At 31.9% G+C, this 25,666-nt stretch overlaps 2 protein-coding genes across 2 annotated transcripts; one reads left to right on the forward strand and one right to left on the reverse strand.

Moving 5' to 3' along the window:
• Positions 1-6,335: 6,335 nt before the first annotated feature.
• LOC134686879 (uncharacterized) lies at positions 6,336-9,711 on the reverse strand. The gene is made up of 2 exons (XM_063546704.1): positions 9,638-9,711; positions 6,336-8,352 (listed from the first exon to the last, which is right to left on the reverse strand). The coding sequence occupies exon 2, from the start codon at positions 8,307-8,309 to the stop codon at positions 7,146-7,148; it is 1,164 nt and encodes a 387-aa protein (XP_063402774.1). The 5' UTR covers positions 8,310-8,352; positions 9,638-9,711; the 3' UTR covers positions 6,336-7,145.
• Positions 9,683-25,007, forward strand: LOC134686878 (protein arginine N-methyltransferase 3-like). The gene is made up of 11 exons (XM_063546702.1): positions 9,683-9,772; positions 13,186-13,478; positions 14,574-14,679; positions 15,464-15,686; positions 16,489-16,630; positions 19,413-19,600; positions 20,163-20,341; positions 20,829-21,016; positions 22,380-22,517; positions 22,981-23,068; positions 24,878-25,007. Exons 1-11 carry the CDS (start codon positions 9,706-9,708, stop codon positions 24,985-24,987), a joined length of 1,722 nt encoding a protein of 573 aa, XP_063402772.1. The 5' UTR covers positions 9,683-9,705; the 3' UTR covers positions 24,988-25,007.
• Positions 25,008-25,666: the final 659 nt, after the last annotated feature.

The following is a 25,666-nucleotide window of genomic DNA, read 5'->3' on the forward strand; positions in this document are numbered from 1 at the left end:
ATTGATCCCTTTATATGGTTCTTTAATGTTGGTTGCTGGTTACTAAATAAAATAAAATACAAAAAGGTATTATACTCTTTACAACTTAATTTTATTAACTTTATTAAAAACCCTAACTGGGCTTAATACAGACAAACTGGGCATTAATACAGGGCCATTACAGAAAAAACAGGGCCATTACAGAAAAACGGCCATTACAGAAAAACAGGGCCATTACAGAAAAAAACAGGGCCATTACAGAAAAACAAGGGCCATTACAGAAAATATGTAATTTTTAATAAACAGTCATTTTTGGCTATAATGTACTTAGTTGGTTAATAATTTTTGATAATTGAGTTGATGTATGATTACTACAAAACAGACCAATATTCATATTTTATTTCGTATCTTAATATTCAAAAATCTAGCAAACACGGAACACGTATACATCCACTTGCATAATGTTAATTTTTAAAGGCAGTGCTTTAAGGCCTGACTTTTAAGTCATGAGGTTCATCTTTTCATACGCAATCCATGCTGGGGGTCTTTTGGCCAGAAATAGATCCAGAAATGTTCGAATTTCTCCTCTTCTTTTTATGGTATGATATGGTTTTTGTTTCTTTCATTTACATTGGGGACTAAAGAAACGATCAGTGTGTATTGTTCGTTTTATAGAACTTGTTATAAGTGTGTATTTTGCATTATAAGCAGTCAACCTGACTACAAACTATCAATAGTTGTATATTCTGTGTGGAAAGAGGTCGGGTCAATTTCAAGTGTTATCTGACATCTAAAGATTCTTTAATTAGTTCAGACGTTGATATAACAATGAAAAGTCGACTGGACATGATTAATATTGCATCTTCTATAATTCAAAGCGGAATTCGGTTTATGAACGAGAAACCGTAAAGCGTTTTCAATTTCGGTATTAGTTATGTATGTTATCTACGTATTATCCTGGTTCCCGGTACTACGTTCCGGGTATTAGCTATTTGATATATTTGAAGTGTAACATTACAATCGGGTACCAGCAAATCTACGTGTGTATGTGTACATGATTTACCGCCAAAATGACCGACTTAAAAAATAGTCCATAAACGTTCCGTATAATGATATGCAAATTCATAATTAATCGTAACTTTTTTTTATCTTTGTATAATTAATATAACAAAATGGATTCCACAAAATTGAAAATAGCATTATTTTACGAGGATTTCTCATATTTTTTTCACTGGGTGCACTAATACGTATGTTTTGAAGAAGCTCGAAGAATTTGACAAAGTGAATTGAGAAGGAAACGGATAGATATACGTTCTTGCTATCAGGTAAAACAATTTAAATGTACAGAACAAACACATTTACTTCACACAAATAGTACAGGCTTAAGCTTTTTATTGTCTAGCTTATACACGACTGTAGTCAAGTGTTTAAACGACGGCGGTGACGTACAAGGTACGGGTCATACTGGGTCAAGTCTAAATATGTAAACACATATCCACGTGCTATTAGGTAGAACGCATCGTAATGCAATATCTACATTTTTTCCCCCTTTATACATCGTTTAACCAGATATATTTCTCCTTTTTACATCGTTTAACCAGATTTATTTCTCTTTCAAATACACTTAAACACGGGTCTTTTCTAGTGTTTTCTTGTTGTTATTAAAGTTCATTTGTTGATGTTTAGAAATTTTTGAACGACTGAACACAGGAGTGAATGAATGCAACAATTATATATACTGATGACTTGGGCTGTACAATGATAGTGTACGTATATCATACTGATAATCATTCTAGCAGTAATTATGTTAATTTAGGATGTAATGTCTAATGACAGGAATTCATGAGCTATGCCTCAGGCTTTCTGAAAAAATATCAATGACAATGTAAACAGGAACAAAACATTGACACGAATGATGCTCTCTTCTATGTTATATAGTTATTTAGGTATATGTGTTGCACAAGTTTCAATTAAACTTAAGTTATAAAACTTTTTTTCAGGGCACAAACCCACTTTAAAGAGACTTGTCTACTGCCATACCCATCCTATTTTCATGCACCATTTGCAAGCGAGAGACTGAATGGTTTGCAAAATTAAAAATCAGGACGGTGTCCAATTAAAACAAAAGAACTAAACTGGATGAATATTGTAGGAGAAATCTAGACATGCTAGAGGAAAGTTTTGATTTGTGAAATTGGTTTTCCTGAAAAAGTCATTCATCCTAGCCTGCAGAAAGGAACTATAACTGTCCACCACCAACTGACGAGCTAATGTTGTGCTTCACATATGGAATTACTCAAATACCATCAATGTCTATGTTTTCAGCACAAATTTCACAATTTATGACACAGCTGTGCTTTTTTTTTATACCGTTAAAGAGTTGTATACCAAATTTTATTTTTTTATCAATAAATATATATTATATTAATTGTGTCATCTAAGAACAAAGTCTTGTATTTTGCCAAAAGATGCATACTAGTGAATGAAAGTGGTGCAGTTCATTTTGCTTTGGTATATAGAATTGAATTACAATTGTTCATGTTATTGGAATGCATATAAAAATAAGGAGATGTGGTACAATGTATATGATATTTAGTGAGTTTATCAAGCAAAAGTGAATAAGAAATAGGTATAAGCAGTTACAGGTACTACTGTACAATCTCAAACAAGGAGAAAAACTCCTACCGTAAAGAGAATTTCATATTTACAAGTAAGTTTTGTTTTTGCGTTGAATAATATTCTTCTATTGTTTTAATTGCAAATATGGGAAGTGGTTAAAATGCTAATGAGACAGCTGTTATGGCCACAGAGCCTTAATTGAAAACTTCTTTTTCATTCATACCGGTAGATTTTGCCTGGAGTAAGAAACATATCTGCCAACTTTTCAAAATGCACATGGGGGTTTTACGTGAAAGATGGTTCCTATAGTCATACAAAACCTTCAAGGGGGCCTTCAAATGGAAGCAGGACAAGTCGCCCCACTGGCTAATCGGCCCACTTTTTAAAAAAACACCACAAACTGATTTATCAAATCACCCCACATGTGAAATTGGTTAAATCATGTTTAATATTACTCCTGCCAACTCGCCCCACATGTGAAATTGGTTAAATCATTTTAAATCAGGGTTCTCACTAAGGATTTTTGAAGGCGAGTCCAGGGACTCGTCATTTTTGGCCACGGTGAGTCATGGTAACTGTGTTCAGTTTATACAAAATATTTCAATATTGATGTATTTGTGGACCCACATGTTTTGAAAATGGTGAGTCCAGACAGATTTTGTTGAGTCCAGGACTCATGGATTCGCCTTAGCGAGAACCCTGTTTAATATTACTCCTGCCAACTCACCCTACTTATAAAAAAACGGTAATTTTTAGATTAATATATATATATATATAATTAAAAATAAAAACTCGCACCACTTTAATGAAAACTAATCTACACAGAATACAAACAAACCGAAAATTAATTTAATTACTATTATTGATATATACTGAAGAATAAATGTAAGTTTTGAAGCTTAGTTATTTGCATAACAATTGAAAAGAAACCTGTTAATTGTATCATAATGCAATATAAGGAATTGAACTTATATTCAATGGGATAACATCTTTTTCCATACGTGGGGCGAGTTGGCATTACTAAATTCATCCTGGTTAATAATATATTTATCTAGATTTCACCGATTTCCATTAGGTGGGACCAGTTGGCAAGAGTTATATTAACAGAATTTAACTTATATACAATAGGATAACATCTTTTTACATAAGTGGGCCGAGTTGGCATTACTAAATTCTTCCTGGTTAATAATATATTTATCTAGATATTATCGTTTTCTATTAGGTGGGGCGAGTTGGCAGGAGTAATATTAACGGGATTTAACACAGTTCACAAGTGGGGTGATTTGGTAATCCAGGTTGGGGCAGGTTTTTTTAGCTCACCTGGCCCAAAGGGCCAAGTGAGCTTTTCTCATCACTTGGCGTCCGGCGTCGTCGTCCTGCGTTAACTTTTACAAAAATCTTCTCCTCTGAAACTACTGGGCCAAATTTAACCAAACTTGGCCACAATCATCATTGGGGTATCTAGTTTAAAAATTGTGTCCGGTGACCCCGCCAACTAACCAAGATGGCCGCCATGACTATAAATAGAACATAGGGGTAAAATGCAGTTTTTGGCTTATAACTCAAAAACCAAAGCATTTAGGGCAAATCTGACATGGGGTAATATTGTTAATCAGGTTAAGATCTATCTGCCCTGAAATTTTCAGATGAATCTGACATTCCGTTGTTAGGTTGCTGCCCCTGAATTGGTCATTTTAAGGAAATTTTGTTGTTTTTGGTTATTATCTTGAATATTATTTTAGATAGAGATAAACTGTAAAAAGCAATAATGTTCAGCAAAGTAAGATCTACAAATAAGTCAACATGACCAAAATGATCAGTTGACCACTTTAGGAGTTATTGCCCTTTATAGTCAATTTTTAACCATTTTTCGTAAATCTTAGTAATCTTTTAGAAAAATCTTCTCTTCTGAAACTGCTGGGCCAAATTATTTGAAATTTGGCCACAATCATCATTGGGGTATCTAGTTTAAAAATTGTGTTCGATGACCCCGCCAAATAACCAAGATGACCGCCATGGCTATAAATAGAACATAGGGGTAAAATGCAGTTTTTGGCTTATAACTCAAAAACCAAAGCATTTAGAGCAAATCTGACATTGGGTAAAATTGTTAATTTGGTAAAGATCTATCTGCCCTGAAATTTTCAGATGAATTGGACAACTTGTTTTTGGGTTGAGGCCCCTGAATTGGTAATTTTAAGGAAATTTTGCTGTTTTTGGTTATTATATTGAATATTATTATAGATATAGGTAAACTGTAAACAGCAATAATGTTCAGCAAGGTCAGATTTACAAATAAGTCAACATGACCAAAATGGTCAGTTGACCTCTTTAGGAGTTATTGCCCTTTAAAGTCAATTTTTAACCATTTTATTTATCTTTTACTAAAATCTTCTTCTCTGAAACTGCTGTGCCAAATTGATCCAAACTTGGCCACAATCATCTTTGGGGTTTCTTGTTTAAAAAATGTGTCCGGTGACCTGGCCATCAAACCAAGATGGCCGCCACAGCTAAAAATAGAACATAGGGGTAAAATGCAGTTTTTGGCTTATAACTCAAAAACCAAATAATTTAGAGAAAATCTGACATGAAGTAAAATTGTTAATCAGCTCAAGATCTATCTGCTCTGAAATTTTCAGATGAATTGGACAACCTGTTTTTGGGTTGCGGCCCCTGAATTGGTAATTGTAAGGAAATTTTGCTGCTTTTGGTTATTATATTGAATATTATTATAGATATAGGTAAACTGTAAACAGCAATAATGTTCAGCAAAGTAAGATCTACAAATAAGTCAACATGAACGAAATGGTCAATTGACCCTCTAGGAGTTATTGACCTTTGTAGTCAATTTTCAATCTGCTTCCTTTGTTTAATATTCACATAGACCAAGGTGAGCGACACAGGCTCTTTAGAGCCTCTAGTTTTAAAGTGGGGCGAGTTAGTGAAAAAGTGGGGCTATTTGCTAATGGGGCGATTGTCATGGATTCCCTTCAAATATATTCTAATGTGGTTTTTGGCTTCTTCTTGCATTAACAAGCTTATAGCCATTGTTGAATTAATTGTTTTCTTTAAATAGTCGACAAAATTGCTCTTACAAAATTTCCATTTGGGAGCCTCGAGCTCGATGGGGGAAATACTCTGCAAATACTGACAGTTGGCCGGTATGGTCATTAAAAAAGTTGACATGTTACTATGTACATTTACCATTATGTTACTTGATGTTCTTGCTATACACACAGTACAGAGACTAGTCAATCTTTGTGAACTATTTTTTTATGGGAGTCATAGAATATGCGTATACAATCAATAATTAAAAATAGTCCATTTTATATTGAAAAGGAAAAGTTCTTATATGTCTAAAGAAGAGGGACGAAAGACACTAAAGGGACAGTCAAACTCATAAATTTAAAGCAAACTGACAAGGCCATGGCTAAAAATGCATTTCATGGCGAGGCACAGAAAATATACTGTAAACAGTAGACTATAGGTACATGTATAGGTGAACTAACGTACAAAAGAACTCTAAATCTTAAATTCTACAAACCACCTCTGTTCTATGGAAGATAATGATATAACTGGACTAGAAATACACACAACCTGTAATTAACTGCCTTTACAGCGCTTTCGCGCTTTGATTATATGATGCAGCTTGTATGAAAAATGACAGAAAAGGTTGGCTAATTTAATATAAATAAAAGATGTGGGTATATATGACAGCACGTCACAGCAGCAACCAAAACAATAGATATAAGAAAAGACATCTAGTGGGCAACGTTTTCAACAAAACACAGGTTAATGCAATAAGTCAAACTCTGAGGTATCTCAAGACTATAAGAGGTGTGAGTTTATTAAACAAATACATGTACAATCAAAGATCTGCAATTCAAACTGAATATTCCAAATAACAAAAAACTTTCTGTTAATACATGACAAAACTAATGAAATAAAATATACTAAGAAGGCAGGATTTTATTGCATTCTCTGGATAAAAGAGCTGATCAGCTGGTAGCTTGATGGTATAAAAATAGGTAAAACATTGATTTAGACATTGTAGAGCAGAATTAGTTGGGTACTCTTCTGAGATTTCTAAACAACAAAGGTATATTATCTTTATATTTTATCACAGGTATTGCTTACTGGTTTGGTGTCCTGATTTATTCTTAGTGTTCAGAGGTCGAGTTTTTAGATTTCAGTTACCTCTGATGAGAAAATAAATTCAAGAAATTTCATATGGTATATCAAATAAGTATTTCACATTGTTGCAAAGGAAATGTGCAATTAAGCTTAATACAGATCAAAAGACCACACTGACCATCAACAACTGACACCACTGAGAACAAATGTAGGACCATCAATTAGTACAGGGATTAAAAGATTATCATATACCCTTCACCAATGAGCAAAATGTCTTTATTTATTTGACAGCTGAAGCTAAAATCATATGTAAATTGCATAGAAGCACAATTTGATTTTGAAGATACAAAGTTCTGGAGATATGATAATAACAAGGAAGATAACTATACTGATAAGATTCATGTCAAAAATTTTCATACTGTTTCATTATAACCAAGTAAAATATAGGTCTTTAATGGTTTGGGTAATGCATCTAGCACAAGTTGAAATTTGTCTCCTGTAAAGTGTTGAAGTATTACAGCCCTGACTTGGAATTTCAAATTGAGCACAACTGGTAGTTTAACAGATGTTACTGTCTGCTGAATTAAATCACTATTATGTTGAGATTTGTACAGCCTATACACATTCACCACAGTACTGCATTTCGACATTTCTGTAGAAAATATACTTTTTTCCAGTACATTTGTTTTGTTGCACTTTAAATTTACATTGATTTTAAATGAAAACGTTGCCTCTAAGGTCTCTGCTCTAAAACCAAATACTGCAACAAAGGTGTTAGCTGTAGGAAAACAAGTTAGAATTATTAAATCACAAGTTCTATCATACAATAGAGATGTCTGACAAAGGGACATAACTGTATTTTCTTCAGAGAAGCTGTCTGCACTGTAATCTCTATCAATATTACCAATGCTGAATGTATTTATACAATGATCTTTGACAGCTTTTAATTCTTGTGTTGTCATGTCATATATTCGTAGATGACATTTCGTTGAAATATTATTAAATTCTACCATTAAAAGTTGACTTGGATAGTGTGGAAGAAATCTAATGCAGGTGTATTTCTTGTCATGAAGCTTTGACTTGATAATATTACACATTTCACCATTAACTGTCAAGAGAATGTTTGCATATCTATTCAATTTTAGTACAGCTTGTGGCAGTCTTAGTAAAATATGCTTCTTGTCTGTACTGATGTGACACTCTATTGGTGCCACAGTCATTATATCACGACTAAAATAACACACAGAATCCTTAAATACATTTACTGATTTGTCTTCTATGTCCACACAGAAAAATTGTATGTGTGAAACTGTTGTACAAATAAATTGAAAAACATAAAAACTTCCTTTACAACCAATACAAATTGGCTGACCAATAATTCTCTTGCTAGTTATCTCCTTTGACAATTGAACTGCATTCCTGATAATTTTATTTGTTCCGTCTGATTGAGGTATGAATTCTGTTATGATCAGGTCTTGACTTCTTTTATCAATTGCAGAATTTACAAGTTTATTTTCTGTACAATGAGGCAGAACATACTGAAACACATAAGTAGGTAGTTTTCCTGAATAATCCATCTTAATACTTGAGGCACAAACAATAAAATCAGTTATGGGAAATCTGAAATATATACATCATGATTGAATTATGAGCACATAGTATGAAACACTCTGGCATAGCTAATATTTGACTGTCATACCAGAAAAATATGTGTATCATTTATAATGAAGGTCAAGAGTATAGGCCTTGGGGCAGTGTGGTGTTAGAGAAATTTTCAATTTGTCTAAGAGTAACATTTTACAGTGTAGAATTATGGTAGAATCTTCATCTATAAGTCTTGATCCAGTTCTTGGTCTCATCTTAAAGATCATGAACCAAGAAACTGTCAGGTTGAAGAACAAATGAAAGCAGTGTAAAATTGTAGTCCATCAAATATTGCAATTTTCACCATTTTGAGAACTCATGATCCTGCATACAGGTTAATACTATTTATGCATAATTTGGTCATGTTGGAAAATTACAAGATCATGCGTTTCTCCATGACTGTTTCTGAGATCTTTACACTAAATCTGTCGGATGTGCACTGAATGAGACTTTAAAATGGAAGAACATGTTGTAAAATTTTAGCTTTCTGCAATTAATTTTTTATCAGTGCTTTATGTCTTATGTTTTTATGTTGTTTGTGTGCCTTGTACAGGTCTTTTGAGATAAATCTAATTATGACCTTGTGCTTTTACTCCCCTGTCCAAGGTTAGGGGAGGGTTGAGCTTTCACATCACACTAGTGTTGCATTGGATCATACAACATTTGATTATTTTATATAAAATTTGGTTAATCTATTCAAAAGAATAGCTCAGATGTTAGTAGTCCCCATGTTATTGAAAGTTTCATTTACTAAAAATCGTCCTGAACATGCATGCACTATTTGCCACTGGACGTTAACCAATAGACTAAGAAAAAGGCTAATTCCAGGTTCAAAACTTAGATAATACTTTACAAAATTCAATGCAACTTTGTTTCCCTAAAGCTACTAACTCCTCTGAACCTTTTGTTTCCCCAAACTAAAGCTACTTAAGACTATTTTTAAATAGTCCAAATAATTATGACGTCTGGCAAGGCTATTTATTATTTTTCTGGGACGCCTTCCTACATAGAAGACCTGTTGGTGACCTTCTGCTGTAGTTTTTATATTTGGTCGAGTTGTTGTCTCTTTGACACATTCCCCATTTCCATTTTCAATTTTATTATAATTATTTGGACTAATTTTTAAAGGGAATGACAGAGACATTTGAGTGTGTCCACACTTATTATCTTTATGAAGAAAATTGCAAAAAAATGCAGGTAAATGTTAACTGTTAACGTATATATACCTTCACAAATATAATAAAGCCAAACTAATTCATACCAGTGTCATCTGTAGTCAACATATGAAAGTGACTTTTAAAACGTGGCGAAATCTACACGTTACGGAAGATGCACTTGGATCTTCTCGGGATTTTTCCATTCACTAGTCATAAAAACATAAACAAAACTATGGCAGGTAAACACGTGGGAAGAATATGTTTTAAATAGTAAATTACGGCATGACAGTAATTTATTATCTAAAGCTTTACTAACAAGAATAACTTATGACCAAAATTACTAGTGTAACATTTGCCATATCGGCCTTATTTGCTTTGTTTTTGAGAGACCCAACCCCTTTGCAATGCCAGTGGCTATCCTTAGAAATTTATTAACTCCTGCAACAGTCTTCAATCTTCAATTTTGTCGTGATGACAGAGTAATCTCTCTTGTAAATGATCCTCTCTTGTAAAATAATTATCACTAATGTAGACTAGTTTCTCCTTTGTACTTAACAGTGCAAACCATACATGTCATGCAATAGCAGAGTATGACGTTGTCTCTTCGTATCTTTTTAAAACATTTCCCCTGTCTAAGTATTTCTTCTAAACAGGCAATTTGTAGGGTGCAAATTTTGTAGTCCTGTCAACGTATATTTGTTCCACCTAACAGAAGTTCCAGTGGAAACTTTATTATAAACAATGTCATAATACATCATGTACATGTACCTGTTGGAACAAATATTCTATAATATTTATTCCGTTAGGAACATCTACTGTAATATTTATTCCTTTGGAAATAATATTCCAGAATAGTTTTTCCATTTGGAACTTATATTATGAAGGAACTTCTATTCCGTGACAGCCCAAATAATAATATGACATCTTGAAAGGCTATTATATTTTTTTTCTTTGATACCTTCCATAAGGCAGGAAGGGGTCAAAGCAAAAAAATAAAATAGCCTTCCAAGACGTCATAATTATTTGGACTACAAATTTTGTAACCCATCATGCCCTTGGCATGAGCATAATATGTTTATCTCAAAATTAATAGCTGTACTTCATTGTATTTGTACATATCATGCAGTTTAAAAAAGTGATATTTGAATCTGGTATACCTGGCGTTGTTAGCTTCCTTTCTTACAAATGAGCTTTTATAAGGGTGTATGCGGCTAGCATAGCTAATAAAGTGCTGTTTCAATTCTACTAGATAATGGTTTCTCCAACATCTTGAAAGGCTATGTTATATTTTATGCCTAGACTTCGCAGTAACATGAGTAAGGCGTCAAAGCAAATAAATAAAATAGCCTTTCAAGAAGTCATTATTATTTGCCAAATTGGACTAGATAATGGGACACACTGCTATACATGTAACTCATGCCTACACGTAAAACTAATTACCCTTAAAGTTACTTAACCATGGCCCTTTTTCCAGCCCTTAAAAAACTAATCCATGGCCCTTGTTCCTGCCCTTAAAAATAGCATACAGTTACACTGTCTGAGAGTCAGTTTAATTTAACTCTCTTTTAATAGAACTCAGTGCTATTTACTTCATTTAAAATAGGGAAGTGTTATTCCCATTAGAATTTAAATTTCTTGAATCGTTAATTGCTTATATAGCTGCTCGCCGTATATCTGCTTTAAAATGTATTCATTTCAATATTTTCAATGGATAGTTCCGGATCCAACTTTTAATAGGAAAGAGAAAAGACAGTATACAACTTGCAAACAAGCTGGACAAGCTTGACAGAAATGTATCCAAGTCCTCCCTTCACTATTATTTAAAAACCAGTGAGATCTAAAATTAAAAAGTCCTGACTGTATCTTTAACCAATATTTTTTTATTTCTTTGCTCATGTTGCTTGCACATGATATTGACTCAGAATTTTACAGGAAATCCATAGGATTCATGTTTCTGAGAATTTCAAGAAATTAAACTCATTTGACAAATGTTTGACCGAAATCTATTTCATACTATGTTTTTTTCTTCTTTTTAGAATGGAAATTATAACATGTTTATAATTTGGTAAAAACTACTATTTTCAGGGGTTCTCAGATAATTGCTTATTTATTTATAATCTGTATTAAGTCTATGACTGATAATCTTTATAGTTTCATCAAATTAAAAAAAATTATATATATTACAAATTGATCTGTCTGTACACTGTAAGGGAGTAAACATAAATAAATGTGAAATGATTAATGGCCAATGAGACAACTATCCAATTGATTTTAAATGATGTGGAATTAAAAAAACTGTAGAAACAGAAAAGAAGATGTGGCATGATTGCCAATGAGACAACTCTTTACAAGAGACCAAATGACAAAAATCCCAGAAAAAAACATATATGTATATGTTGTGTACAAGATGTAAGTTTGTACAAATTATAATTTGTACAGGGTTTTTGTACAAGTTATAAGTTTTTTTACACCTACCTTCTTGCAACAGGATATATAGGTTTAACTTATAAAATGTACCAGTGTAATGTTTTAAATTCAAAAAAATATACGGCAACCTAACATTTAGTGCTATTCTCCTTGCGTTCAAACTGGAAATAAGGATACCTGAATGGTTTAAATTCTTATTTTATTTTTTTCCTTATACCGTATTCATATCTCTACAAAATCTTTGTGAGGTCTGATAATGTTTTTGTATTAATGCTCCGTATTAGACTGTATCATGAAGTTGTGAAAAATTGACAGAAATATGCGGAGCAAAAGACTGTGTGCTTGCATCATCAATTTTTGTTCAGCAGGACATAAAACACTGATAACTTGTACAAAAATTCTGTACAAATTGTAATTTGTACAACATTACAACTTGTACACAACATATATAACTCAACAACATACAAAAACCACTAAATTACAGGCTCCTGACTTGGGACAGGCACATACAGAATGTTAGCAGGTTAACTGATTTCCCACCCCTCCCTTAACATGGGACAGTGGTATAAAAGTACAGCATAAGTTGGAACTATAAACATCAGTTGAAAAAAACTTCACTCATCAGATGGATACAAATAGAAATACATCTAACATAAACACAAAGTTAACATGGCTGTTTTGAAAGCCCTGTAAGGTTTAAAGTCAAAGACAAAAAACTAGTTCAATTATTCAAATGGATGTATTCTTTCTGGTACTGTGGATTAATTTATTTTTCTTGGGTACCAATTTTCGTTGATTGAGGATATTTTTCATTTTCTTGGATATTTGATTTTGTAGCATTGCCAAAGTCTGCATACTTACCTATTTAAAATTTGGAATTCATTGGACATTGTAATTCGTGGTTCCAAGGTAACCACAAAATCCAAGAATATTGGTTTCTAATGAATAATAATGAATCCACAGTATATGACTTTTAATCTACTTGTAGATAAATTATGATGCAAACATGTACTTGATCTTAATGTTCAAAAGAAATTTCATTATCACTGTCAAACAAGTATATGTTTGTTTAGGGGCCAGCTGAAGGACGCCTTTTGGATGTCGGAATTTCTCGCTACATTGAAGACCTGCTGGTGACCTTCTGCTGTTGTCTTTTCTATGGTCAGGTTCCTGTCTCTTTGACACATTCCCCATTTCCATACTCAATTTTATTCTTTTTTGACAGATTTTGCAGACTGTGAAGGTCAGTTTGAAGACTATGAAGGTCAGCTGATCGACTATGAGGAAGACAAAGACATCGATGAAATTGAAGATGATGATGATGACGTATGGGATGGAGATGGAGAGGAAAGTCCAGAGGAAAATCAATGTTTGTTTTGTGATCAGATATTTTCTTCTGTAGATGAAGTATTTACACATTGTGAAAAGGAACACTTTTTCAACATCATAGACATTGGAAGAAAATGGAAGTTAGATTGTATACAGTATATCAAAATGATCAACTATATCAGGTCAAAGGTAAAGCTTGCTGTCTTAATTATACACTGTTTATATAAGCTCATTGATAAAAAAGAAATTTTCAAATTCCTCAAAAGTAGTTTTTCATCTGAAAATGTATTATTCAAATAAAAAGATTAGAAACACAGGTGTAAATATCTCAATGTTTTGCCATATTGTATTTGGTTATTGATGCACTAAATGACGAATTGTTAATAGTGGACAGGATAAAATTGATAAATTATTAAAGTAATCTGCCTGTGAAATATTGAGAACCTATCTTAATAGCATCCTCTTTTATATTTATCAAGATTTTAATTAGTTAAATGTGGAAAATTATGTGTAAATGAGATAGCAAAACAACCACAAAATGAACAGAACATATCTTAAGGGAAACTAAAACCTTTCAACAATACACAGATGTGACCCTGCTTTAAACGTTTGTATTTTGGAACCAAAAGGTTTATATAAATATTTTTTGGGACAATTTTAAATAGGAAAAGATAGTACCTAAGTATTTTTATATAGTAAATTATAACAATTTGTGATTTCATTTATTGTTTTAAAATCCACAACACTTTCACTGAATCTTTATATTTTGTTCATTGTGTTCCATAGTCATTTCCGTCTTTGCTTAAAAACAATTCCTTGGGTCAAAATGCAAAAAATGTATGATATTTTATCATAAAGAGGTAGCTTGAAGGGTGTATTTGTATATATTTGCATAACAAATAACATCCTTTTAGCTCATAATCAGATCCTAATATAACTGTTTTTCACATTTTTAAAACTATTTCAATGGGGGATAACTCCTACAATCTAAGAAATTCGGGGTAAATATATATTATTGTATTATTGTTATTATGTTGGACAAAAACAAACTTTTCCCACTTTTTGTAAACAAGTTTACTTACATACTTACTGCCCTTGTACGCCATTAGTGTGTAGGACACAAATAAAGTAAACAATCTAAATGGGAGACAACACCTGCAATTTAAGAAAATTTGGGGGAAATGTTGGGGTGAATATAAGGGATAATGTGGAAATATCAATAGATTTGTTTTATAATTTTGACCATGTAACAGTTTTCAATTGGACATGCTAAATTTCTTACAGAAACCAACATCTCTTGAAATTACACAATTGAAAGGAGACAAGCCACTGTGGGACTCAGATGATTACCTTAAGCCACACAACATGGAAGATGGACTTCTCCAATATGGTAATACAAATTAAAGTGAAATATTTCTCAGTTTTTATCCCTGGGTGTAAAACAGATTTGCTGAAATGAGGTGCTTCTACAGCAGGGTAATTAACAGATTGGAGGAATCTTGCTTCATAAAAAATAATCTGATTTACTACAATTTCATATATTGTAAATTCAGAAATTATAGCGTGTATTTGTTATTGCGATTTTGTCATTTAAGATTAAAATGGGATTTTAATTTTTGCAATATTCCGAAAAAATCTGTTTGATTCATATAAAAAATTTCAATAATGTGAGTTTTAATTATTGCCATTATTACTCGCAATATTAAAAACAAAGCAATAATTTCTGAATTTACAGTATTATCTTTGGTATATGATTATACAAAGAGAGATTTTAGAGTGAATCACCCAATCATAAGTGAATGTTAATGAATCACCCTGTGTTACAGGTTTGTGTATGTAGATGCATTATGGGTCTTTCTCATTTTGTAGTAAGCCTGTATTGATGCTGGTTTGATAGTTAGCAAAATCATATACTGTATTAATAATAGAATAGACCAAAAAAAGGCATCAACAACCTATGGTCTATTAAAAAAAACCATTTTATTCATAGAGATCAGAAGGTGCTTATTGATTATGGTTGTTTTTAAAAATCTGAAAATGTTTTTATACATTAATATAGGACATAATTTTATGCATTGTGTGGTAATATAAAGTGCCATCTCATTGCCAACATTTATTTTTTAATTGGGCATACATAAACTTAAATAATCCATTTAATAACACTCTTTTTTCAGATATTGAATATTTCATCAGTCAGAAAGTTGGGAAAGATGTACAAAATGGAGAAAAGAGTGAAGACTCCAATGGCATGGAACAGGGACATAAACAACAAACACCTGTTGTCATGACACCATCTGAATATCAAAGCCTCTGTTTGAAGTTACAAGGAGCCAATGAGAGAGCAGAATCTGCAGAAACTGAATTACAGAGGGCTTTACATGACCTTCAGAAAATGAGGTAAACTTTCTTTTTCTTATAAAAACAACAGACGAAAATTTACATTGGTGATAATACAAAACCCTTATTACAAAATATTATATTGACAGCAAAAGCGCATGGTTTATGAATCCATGAAAATCAAAGGAGGATAACTGTGTTCTCAGACCAGAATATCAATCAGTATACACATGAAATGAATTTAACATAAAACTGTCACAAATAGGCTGAGAAAAAAACATAATCTCTAATAAGCTGTATCACATCCAGTTCAGAATTTCAAGTGGGAACTGAGTGATTTGTTTGAATAAAAATTAAACAATAAAATTGAGAAAGGAAATGGTGAATATGTCAAATCGACAACCACCCGACCATAAAGCAGACAACAGCCGAAGGCAACCAATGGGTCTTCAATGTAGCGAGAATTCCCGCACCCGTAGGTGTCCTTCAGCTGGCCCCTAAAAATGCATTGCTTCATTATTGACATGAGGATGTTTTGTAATTGCTCAATAACCAACACACAAACTATCTTTTTACAAAATTAAAAACTCTCAGAATTTTTAACTACATTAGAAACTACTGATAATAATGTCCATGTAGTACAAACTTTGGAAGTGTTATAATTCCCAATTTGAAACATTTTTAAAAATAGACAACTTTTGAATTTGTGCCACTGGATGACTGGTGAAACTCATTCATTAAAAAAATCTCCAGTGTATCACAAATTTTCAGTTTTAATAATTGTGTTAACCATGCAACAATTCTGAAATGCATAATTAGGTTTAATGTCAGTATTGTTGAAATATAAGCTTTATATTTACAGAACCATGGTACAGAATCTGGTGATGTCACAGCCAAATGAACCAATCAAACCAGAGAGTGCAGTACATACCTTGACAGAAGATGAAGATGAGGAGTATTTCGGATCTTATGCTCATTTCAGTATTCATGAAGATATGTTAAAGGTAGTTGGCAATATATACTGGAGGAACATCATGTAGAAGAAAATCTTAAATACTGCAAAATGTTTTGACCACAGCTACAATTTTGTATTGTGTTACATTTAAAGTCAAAAACTGAGATTGAACTATTTCACAAGCAGTGTCATTGTTTGCCCTCAATTAGTAAGTACTGTGGATTCATTATTATTCTTCGAATACCAATTTTTGTTGGTTTCGTTGGTACAGGTGGCTCAATATCTTTATTTTTTTTTTTCATAGGCGGTAATGGTAACAGTTTTTTCCTGTAGCTCAGTCCATATCTTAAACTTGGATATGTATGATAGCTCGTTTCGAAGCTGTGACATTTTCACATATGTGGTTAAATTTTCAAGGTACAAAGTGAGATTACTTTTTCCATAAATTAGCAAACCCCGAACATCCTTTTGTGATGCGGCTCCTTGTGGTAAAATATCCCCTTTTTAACACAATAAGGTCTTTGAAAATTTAATACTTTGAACACATTCAATAGCTCCATAGTTTTTACACATTTATTCCATGTTCCTCTACTTTCCTAATCACCACAAATATTTAAGTTCAGTCATTTGTTAAAAAATAGAAACATGTCCAATATCACTACACAGAGATTTTTTCTTTACACATGACTTTTGAGTTCCTCATTTCTAGGCACATTAGGGATGCTGTCCCAGGTGAACCATGAATTATAATTTTCAAGGAATAACATATTTTCAATAGGCTAGATGTATACAGAGATTGGTAAAACCACAATTCAAATATCTACAAATATGCAAGTTTTCAGCAATCCACGAAAATTGATACACACAAAAATAAATGAATCCACAGTATTCTTACTGTTACCACTGTTGATGATCCTATTGGTATAGGACTATAGCTGAAATTGTACTGTAAATGAGAAAAATATAGGATTTTTATATATATATATTTATCATATATTTAGTACAAAATACAGCTATTTTGTATATCTAATAAAGGTTCTTTTTTTCAGTCTGTATCACCTACCCTGTATCGCATACCCCGTATCGCATGGCTAAACCCGTATCGCATACCCCGTATCGCATGGTAAAACCCGTATCGCATACCTTTTTTTTTTTTTTTTTTTTTTTAAACTTAAGTCAGTTTTTTTTGGGTTTTTTTTGCTGAAGAATTTTTTTTCTATTAAAATTTTTTTTTTTTTTAAAACATTAAAAAAAAAAAAAAAAATATTAAAAAAAAAAGGGTCAATTTTTTAATGACGTCATTGTTTGGTATGTAACGTCACGAACATCAAGTTTTTACAACCATTTTTTTGGCACACTAAATGCAACTATAAAAAATACAAAACACTCAATAATACAATAATAAACAAAATATTTTCAAAACAACAGATTGTAAGGTAACCTAGGTGTTTTGTATAAATAATTGAGCAGTTATTTTAAAGCTTTGAAACAAGACAAAAGCAGAACTGAAGGTAACCCAGTGCTATGGATCAGAAAACAGTTCATATAATATAAAACTCTTCTGTTGAAATATATGATAAAGCGTATAATACATGGCAAAATCCGTATCACATGCCGTATCACCCTCGACCAATATCATCCCTCGGGCCTAAGGGCCCTCGGGCTGATATTGATGTCTCGGGATGATACGACATATGATACGGATTTTGCCATGTATTATTCTCTATATATTACACTGTTGTTATTTATGTATTATTGTCATTTTGTTTATTTTCTTTGGTTACATCTTCTGACATATGACTCAGACTTCTCTTGAACTGAATTTTAATGTGTGTATTGTTATGTGTTTACTTTTTACATTGGCTAGAGTTATAGGGGAAGGGTTGAGATCTCATGAAGATGTTTAACCCCGCCACACTTTTGCGCCTGTCCTAAGTCGGGTAGCCTTTGGCCTTTGTTAGTCTTGCATTATTTTTAATCTTAGTTTCTTGTTGATAATTTGGAGTTTAGTATGGCGTCCATTATCACTGAACTAATATATATATTTGTTTAGGGGCCAGCTAAAGGATGCCTCTGGGTGCGGGAATTTCTTGCTGCATTGTAGACCTGTTGGTGACCTTCTGCTGTTTGTTTTTTTCTATGGTCGGGTTGTTGTTTCTTTGACACATTCCCCATTTCCATTCTCAATTTTATTTATGCTAAAAACTCTTGTTTTGATGAATTAGATTTCTGTTGACTTTGGTAAATATAATCCTTAAGATTCTGGAACAATGAAATAATTAGGATAGGCAAAGTTGACCTATATTATACATGTTTGCTTGTTTTAAGCAATTGAAGAATTTTAATATCTAGAACACCAATGAATCGATTTTCACAACTGAACATACCTTTAGAAATAGCATCTAAAAGATACCAAAGGTTGATAAAAAGCAATGTTATTCTATCATATCATTGATTTTATATAAGGGCTCAAACTGAGAATGGAAATGGGGAATTGGGGAAAGAGACAACAACCCGACCAAGGAAAGGAAAACAGGCGAAGGCCACCAATGGGTCTTTTACAAAGCAATAAAATCCCACACTCCAAGGCATGTTTTATCTGGCCCCTTAACAAAAATGTATACTAGTTCATTGATGATCGATGGACATCATACTAAACTTCAAAATATATGAATTAACTTAAATTAAAAATCATACAAGACTAACAGAGGCTCCTGAGTTTGGACAGGCGCTAAAACGTGGACTGAGTTTGTCAGTGCTTTTAAATAATGTTTCATATTAGTTGTCATAGCAATAATGAGTTAACCTTTGCTTTTTGCTTTTTTTTGCAGGATAAAGTTAGAACAGAAGGTTATCGTGATTTTATGTACAAGAACAAAGATCTATTTAAAGATAAAGTTGTCCTGGATGTGGGATGTGGAACTGGTATCCTGTCCATGTTTGCTGTATGTGCTGGAGCTAAACAGGTGATAGCTGTTGACCAATCGGATATTGTTTACCAAGCCATGGATATTGTCAGGTAAGGTTATCCTTACATACTATAGAGTTGACCAATTTTCTAAATCAATTTAAGTATTAAAACTTTATCATCAGCCATCTTTATATTACAAAGAATACAGACAAATATGGAAATAGGAATTAAAAAATCAACTTTAAATGCCTCCATATTTGGGGACAATAATCCTGGTTTGATCTCCGCTAGGTGGAGAAAATTTCAAAGACTGAATTTTTTTTTTAACCCCATTTATGAGTATGGTCTAGGGAAACAATGTAAGTCCATCATAAGGGATGATAAATTGCTGACCCGTGTTAAGAAAGAGCCATATCTCTTGCATGTAAAAGACAAATTTGTGATTAACACCAACAATCAATTGATCCATCAAATACCTATTAAATCACAATTTGTTTGAAGAAAAAAATATAATAACACATCCCAGGGTGCTTTTGTGTGTATTTTTGGTTACTCTTGTCATTGGGTTGCTGTCTCATTGAGGTGTACTCAACATCTCATTTTGTTCGTATTTTGCAATTCATAAATTTGAGAGAAAACTCTGTAAACAGATTTTGCCTTGTTTCCTCAGGGAAAACAATCTTCAGGACAAGATAACTATATTAAAAGGCAGAATTGAGGATGTAAAACTTCCTGTAGAAGAAGTAGACATTATAATATCAGAATGGATGGGATATTTCTTACTGTTTGAATCTATGTTAGATTCTGTGTTGTATGCAAGAGACAAATATCTAAAAATAGATGGATCAGGTAAATATACTCTGGTAGAAAGTTCACTTATCAAATTGAAACAAATTTTTCTTATAATGAACTAAAAAGAAACAAGGAACAATTTTATCTTACACAAGTTGAAATGCTTGATAACCGTACAGCATTTATAAGTATAAAAAACAGACCTGACCCATCAATTAAATCTGAACATAAAATACAGCTCTTAGAGAATCCAGTTAGCCAAGTTTTACTCTAGCTGTTTCTATCTTTGAAAAAAAAAAATACCAGTTAGAATCAGTTGTATTGCTAGTCTGTACCAGATTGAGAAATATACTCTGTGAGGCCTAAAGGAATAATACCCATGTTTTGCAAGCTTGAAAAGAATAGCTTTAGGAAGGCAAATAGTTTTATTTTCTAAACTGATTCATGTAATTTTTAAGGACTTCTAAAATGATAAATTATTTAAAAAAAAACCAACATCATAATTGTTTTAAATTTGTTATGTTAAATCTATCTTTTACTCCAGTTTATCCAGATAAATGTAACATTCAGTTGGTAGCCATTGATGACAAAGATGTCCATGATAAACACATTGCATTTTGGGAAAATGTGTATGGTTTTAAAATGAGTTGTATGCAAGCTGATGTTGTAAAAGAAGCTAGTGTAGATATTGTGAAACCAGATACAATTATTTCTGAACCTGCTGTTATTAAGGTAATTATGAAACTTAACGTACCCATAATGTTTTCTGAAATAAGATTTGGTTATTTTTTATGCCCCATTTATGGGGATTATTTTTTCTGGTTTGTGTCTGTTCATTTGTTCTTTGGTCTGTTGGTCTGTTGGTCCACCTCAGGTTAAAGTTTTTGGTTGAGGTAGTTTTTGATGAAGTTGGAAGTCCAATCAACTTCAAACTTAGTACAAATGTAGACATATTCTCTGTGATATGATCTTTCTAATTTTACCCCATTTTTACAGTCCACTGAACATACAAAATGATAGTGCCAATAAGGCATCTGTGTACTAGGGACACATTCTTGTTTACCATATTTTTGATATTTTAAATGTATAATATTTGGTTCTCTGGTGATACATTGATTAATGACATTAATGCTATCTAAGTATGATTTAAACTTTGTTAAAACTGGGTTATCTTGGTTAGAAAAGCAACAGATAGGTTTAAGATTGGTATCGACATGAATTTTGTGAATTTATTGATGTTGGCAGGCAATATTTTCTATTTTCTCTATATTGTTGTCCATTTGTTTGATGAGTTTTATCATTTGATTTTGCCATTTGATTAGGAACTTTCAGTTTTAAATTTTTAATTTTACTTCTTTGTAGTTCCTCTGATTTTTTCCTGTGCTGTGTATGACATATTTTTTATCAACAGTTTATGATTAGTTAGGTCTAGATAACATTCTTGTATTTAAGTTGACATAATTTTAACCACTTGATTTTTAAAATTCAAAAGAAAATAACAGTGACTTCAAACATTGTAATTCCCTTACTCATTTTGAGCAGCTCAAAAATAGCTATGGTATGTAAATTTTGAAATTATTGCATGTATTTATTATTGCTATTTTTGAAGAGTTAACAAAAATGACAGATGTCTTATATAGAAGTTTCAGTGATCATGCTGCAAACAAATGATTTCTTTTAAAAAAATAAATGTCAGAACATAATAAAAAATGATTTTAATAATTTAAAGTCATTATTATGTTTATCATGAGCAAAATTTTGAAAAGTGTTACAGCAGCAATAGCAGGCAAGACACATGTTTTTGTGCCACATTTTTTCAAACTTTTGAATTTTTGAATTCTGCTTTCTGCAATTAAATGTTCCTCATCAACAATCAACATTTTAAACATTCCTTGAATTTCTTTTTTATACTAGCTATCACGGCTACATTATCTTGCCTGTTGTTCTTTTTTTAAATCTTCTTTATCTTTAATAGGTTTATTGTTGGGTTTATGGTTCTTTTTCTTTTCCCAAAATCACCTTTTTATTCATATAAATGTACCAATATTCAATATAAAAAGAAGAATGATGAATTTAAGAATTATTCATTTTTCAGGAATTAGACTGCCGCCTTTGTAAGTTTGGTGATTTACAATTCAAACAAGACTTTCAGTTGTCATTGGCAACAAAAGGGGAGATAACTGCTGTCATTGGTTATTTTGATATTCACTTTGATAGAAATTGTGGCAACAAGGTAAGCAATTGAATGATAAATTTATACTTAATAAGTTCATAGTTCAGTGCAATTTTGTGTTTAATTAAAGTCTTCCAATTAAAATGATCTGATCAAATTTTCTGCTGTTTTTGAGAACCTTACAATTATGATGAATCTTGATCTTCACCAAATGATATTCCCTTTGACAAGGGTTTTTAAATCTGTAGAAACAAATTCAAAAGAAACATTAAGAATCTCATGAAAAGAAACATCAAATATTTGCCACTTGACATTAAGACATCAGCAATTGATCCACCTCTGGGTTAGATACGATATGAATGTCATGCATATGAGATGGCCTTAACAAACAATAGGTTTGTGTAGATTGGAAACTTATTTTGTGGAGTATTTGCTAGGTAATATTTTTTAGAAAGTTTAAAAAGGAGATAACTTTTTCTTTTATTTAACAGTATTTTGATATCAGAATTTCTATTGTATACAGGTTATGTTTTCTACTGGACCCAAAGAAACACCAACACATTGGAAACAGACTGTATTCCTGTTAGAAAAATTCATACCTGTACAAAAAGGTAAAGTTAATAAGCATGATTTTGAACTATTTGCCCATATTAGATTATGTTATAAAGTTGTTATTTTTTTCTTCTTTTTTTAAACAATGCCAATGGATACAGATCATGTTTATTTGCCAAAGTATTAGAGAAAGAAAATATTTCTCTATTAAACAAACTAAGAAATGAATGCCCTTAGGTAAGTGAAAGGCATTTTAGCGAGAGAAATTTATGTATTACTGAAAAATTATTACACCAGGGTTTTTGATATCACAAACTGGTCAAAACATTTACTAAATTTTATCACCGGTATAAGGAAATAATTCGTAAATATAACTCAACATGCAGACATCTTATACATCCAAAATTTTATGGAAATATTCATTATAAAGCACAAAAATGTCAGTATTCTCCTCAGAAACTAACAAAACCTTTAAATAGACTTATTAAAAGGGGATATAGTTACGATACTGTTGTCAGGTCATTAAAGATTGCATATTTTGGCTTTAACATTGATTCACTGATAGGGTCTTTGCATCGGATCTAAACACATTTATTTCTAAAAAAACAGTTGTTGGCATGACACGGGTTATGTTCTTCTCATATATTTTATGATAGTATGATACTAAACCCCTAACGGGAGGGATTGTACCTGATATTCATATGATGAAGACACAATCTTTCGATCAGTTTAATTGAGGTCTGGAGCTGGCATGTCAGTTAACTGCTAGTAGTCTGTTGTTATTTATGTATTATTGTCATTTTATTTATTTTCCTTTGTTACATCTTTTGACATCGGACTCAGACTTCTCTTGAACTGAATTTTAATGTGCGTATTGTTATTCTTTTACTTTTCTACATTGGCTAGAGGTATAGGGGGAGGGTTGAGATCTCATAAACATGTTTAACCCCGCCGCAATTTTGCGCCTGTCTCAAGTCAGGAGCCTCTGGCCTTTGTTAGTCTTGTATGATTTTAAATTTTAGTTTCTTGTGTATAATTCGGAGGTTAGTATGACGTCCATTATCACTGTACTATTATGCATATTTTAGGGGCCAGCTGAAGGACACCTACGGGTGCGGGAATTCTCGCTACATTGAAGACCCATTGATTGCCTTCGGCTGTTGTTTACTCTGTGGTCGGGTGGTTGTCGCTTTGACATATTCACCATTTCCTTTCTCAATTTTATAGTTTATGAATAGATATTAGCTGTGTAAAAATAACTCTTTTCACTTGTTATTCACATAAAAACACAAATTTAATGAAAAATAAAAAGATTTAAATTTTCAACAACATTTACAAAACTTTTCACTTTTGTAAGAATCATGGAACTGGCTTATACATGTATAAACCTTTTTGAATGCTGAAAGTAAAAGCAGAACATGTTATAACTGAATTAAATGAGGCTATTAACAATGCACCCATTATTGTATGTGCTGCTCCTATCATTTGTGAGCTTATACTAAATGGCCAATACTGCAATCTAGTATTGATGATCATAAAACAGGCACAAAAATATTCAGTAGCATAAATTAATGTTTTAAGTTACTGTAAATTCAGAAATTATTGCTTGCATTTATCATTGCCATTTCGTCATTTTAAAATTTAATGTGATTTTAATTTTTACTTTTTTAAAGAAAAATCCTGTTTAATTCATATAAAATATTTCAAAATGCCCATTTAAATTATTGCCTTTTTTAAATTCTGTTTCATTTTTCGAAATAATTAAAACCTCAAAATTATTCTGAATTCTCAGTAGTGTATTTGCATTTTCTTTCCTCACCTTTTGAATACTTTTTCATATTTATAATTATTTTTTACATAATTTTCAGGTGAAATAGTGAAAGGTACAGTCCACTGCAGGAAGAATAAAAAAGATCCCCGAGCATTACTGATAACACTCAGCATACAGGATCAATCACAAACTTATCTTATGCAATAAAAAAATGTCTTTTTAATGAATATATTTATGTCTGTTTATTTTGTTAGCAAATCGTTGTCAATATAATTTTATGCGACTCATACAAGTGAGAGGTTTAGCTAGCCATAAAATCAGGTTAAATCCATCATTTTCTACATAAGAAAATGCCTTTACCAAGTTTGGAATATGATATTTGTTATCCATTCGTTTGATGTGGTTGAACTTTTCATTTTGTCATTTGATTGCAAACTTTTCATTTTGAATTTCCTTGGTGATCTGTATTTTTGTTTTTTTACTCTTTGTTACGTTCATGTTCTTATCAATAAGTAACAGTTGTCTTGAGACTGCTGAGCACCAATGTAAGTTTTTTGTGCTTCTCCTTTGCTGTCCCATTATTGTACAAGTATTCACAAGCTTAGCTGTATCTAATTACTTTTTGTCAAATCATTAAAGCTTTTAAACTGAGGCATTTGAGGAAAATCTGTAAATGCTGTCAAAATTGAATCATTATAGGTCACCTATCACTCAGTTTGGAACCATTTGTTAATTAAGTTACAACTTATTTGGGACATTGTAACTTGAGACAAAATTTTGTTTTAATTTTAATATTGATTATCTCCTTGAAACCCACAATGTACACCAAGACCAAGGTCTCATATAATTCATTTGTTTTGAATAAAAGAGCCAGTGTTATTCGAAT

This window comes from Mytilus trossulus, chromosome 10, assembly GCF_036588685.1.
Source record: "Mytilus trossulus isolate FHL-02 chromosome 10, PNRI_Mtr1.1.1.hap1, whole genome shotgun sequence".
Taxonomy (NCBI): Eukaryota; Metazoa; Mollusca; class Bivalvia; order Mytilida; family Mytilidae; genus Mytilus; species Mytilus trossulus.

What these genes read in the sequence shown, in the direction of transcription:
- LOC134686879 (XM_063546704.1), bottom strand. Translation starts at nt 8,309, where the DNA reads ATGGATTATTCAGGAAAACTACCTACTTATGTGTTTCAGTATGTTCTG.
- LOC134686878 (XM_063546702.1), top strand. Translation starts at nt 9,706, where the DNA reads ATGCACTTGGATCTTCTCGGGATTTTTCCATTCACTAGTCATAAAAAC. An exon ending in CATAAACAAAACTATGGCAG is followed by an intron (nt 9,773 to 13,185) that starts GTAAACACGTGG and finishes CTTTTTTGACAG; the next exon opens with ATTTTGCAGACTGTGAAGGT. An exon ending in ATAGAAATTGTGGCAACAAG is followed by an intron (nt 22,518 to 22,980) that starts GTAAGCAATTGA and finishes TATTGTATACAG; the next exon opens with GTTATGTTTTCTACTGGACC.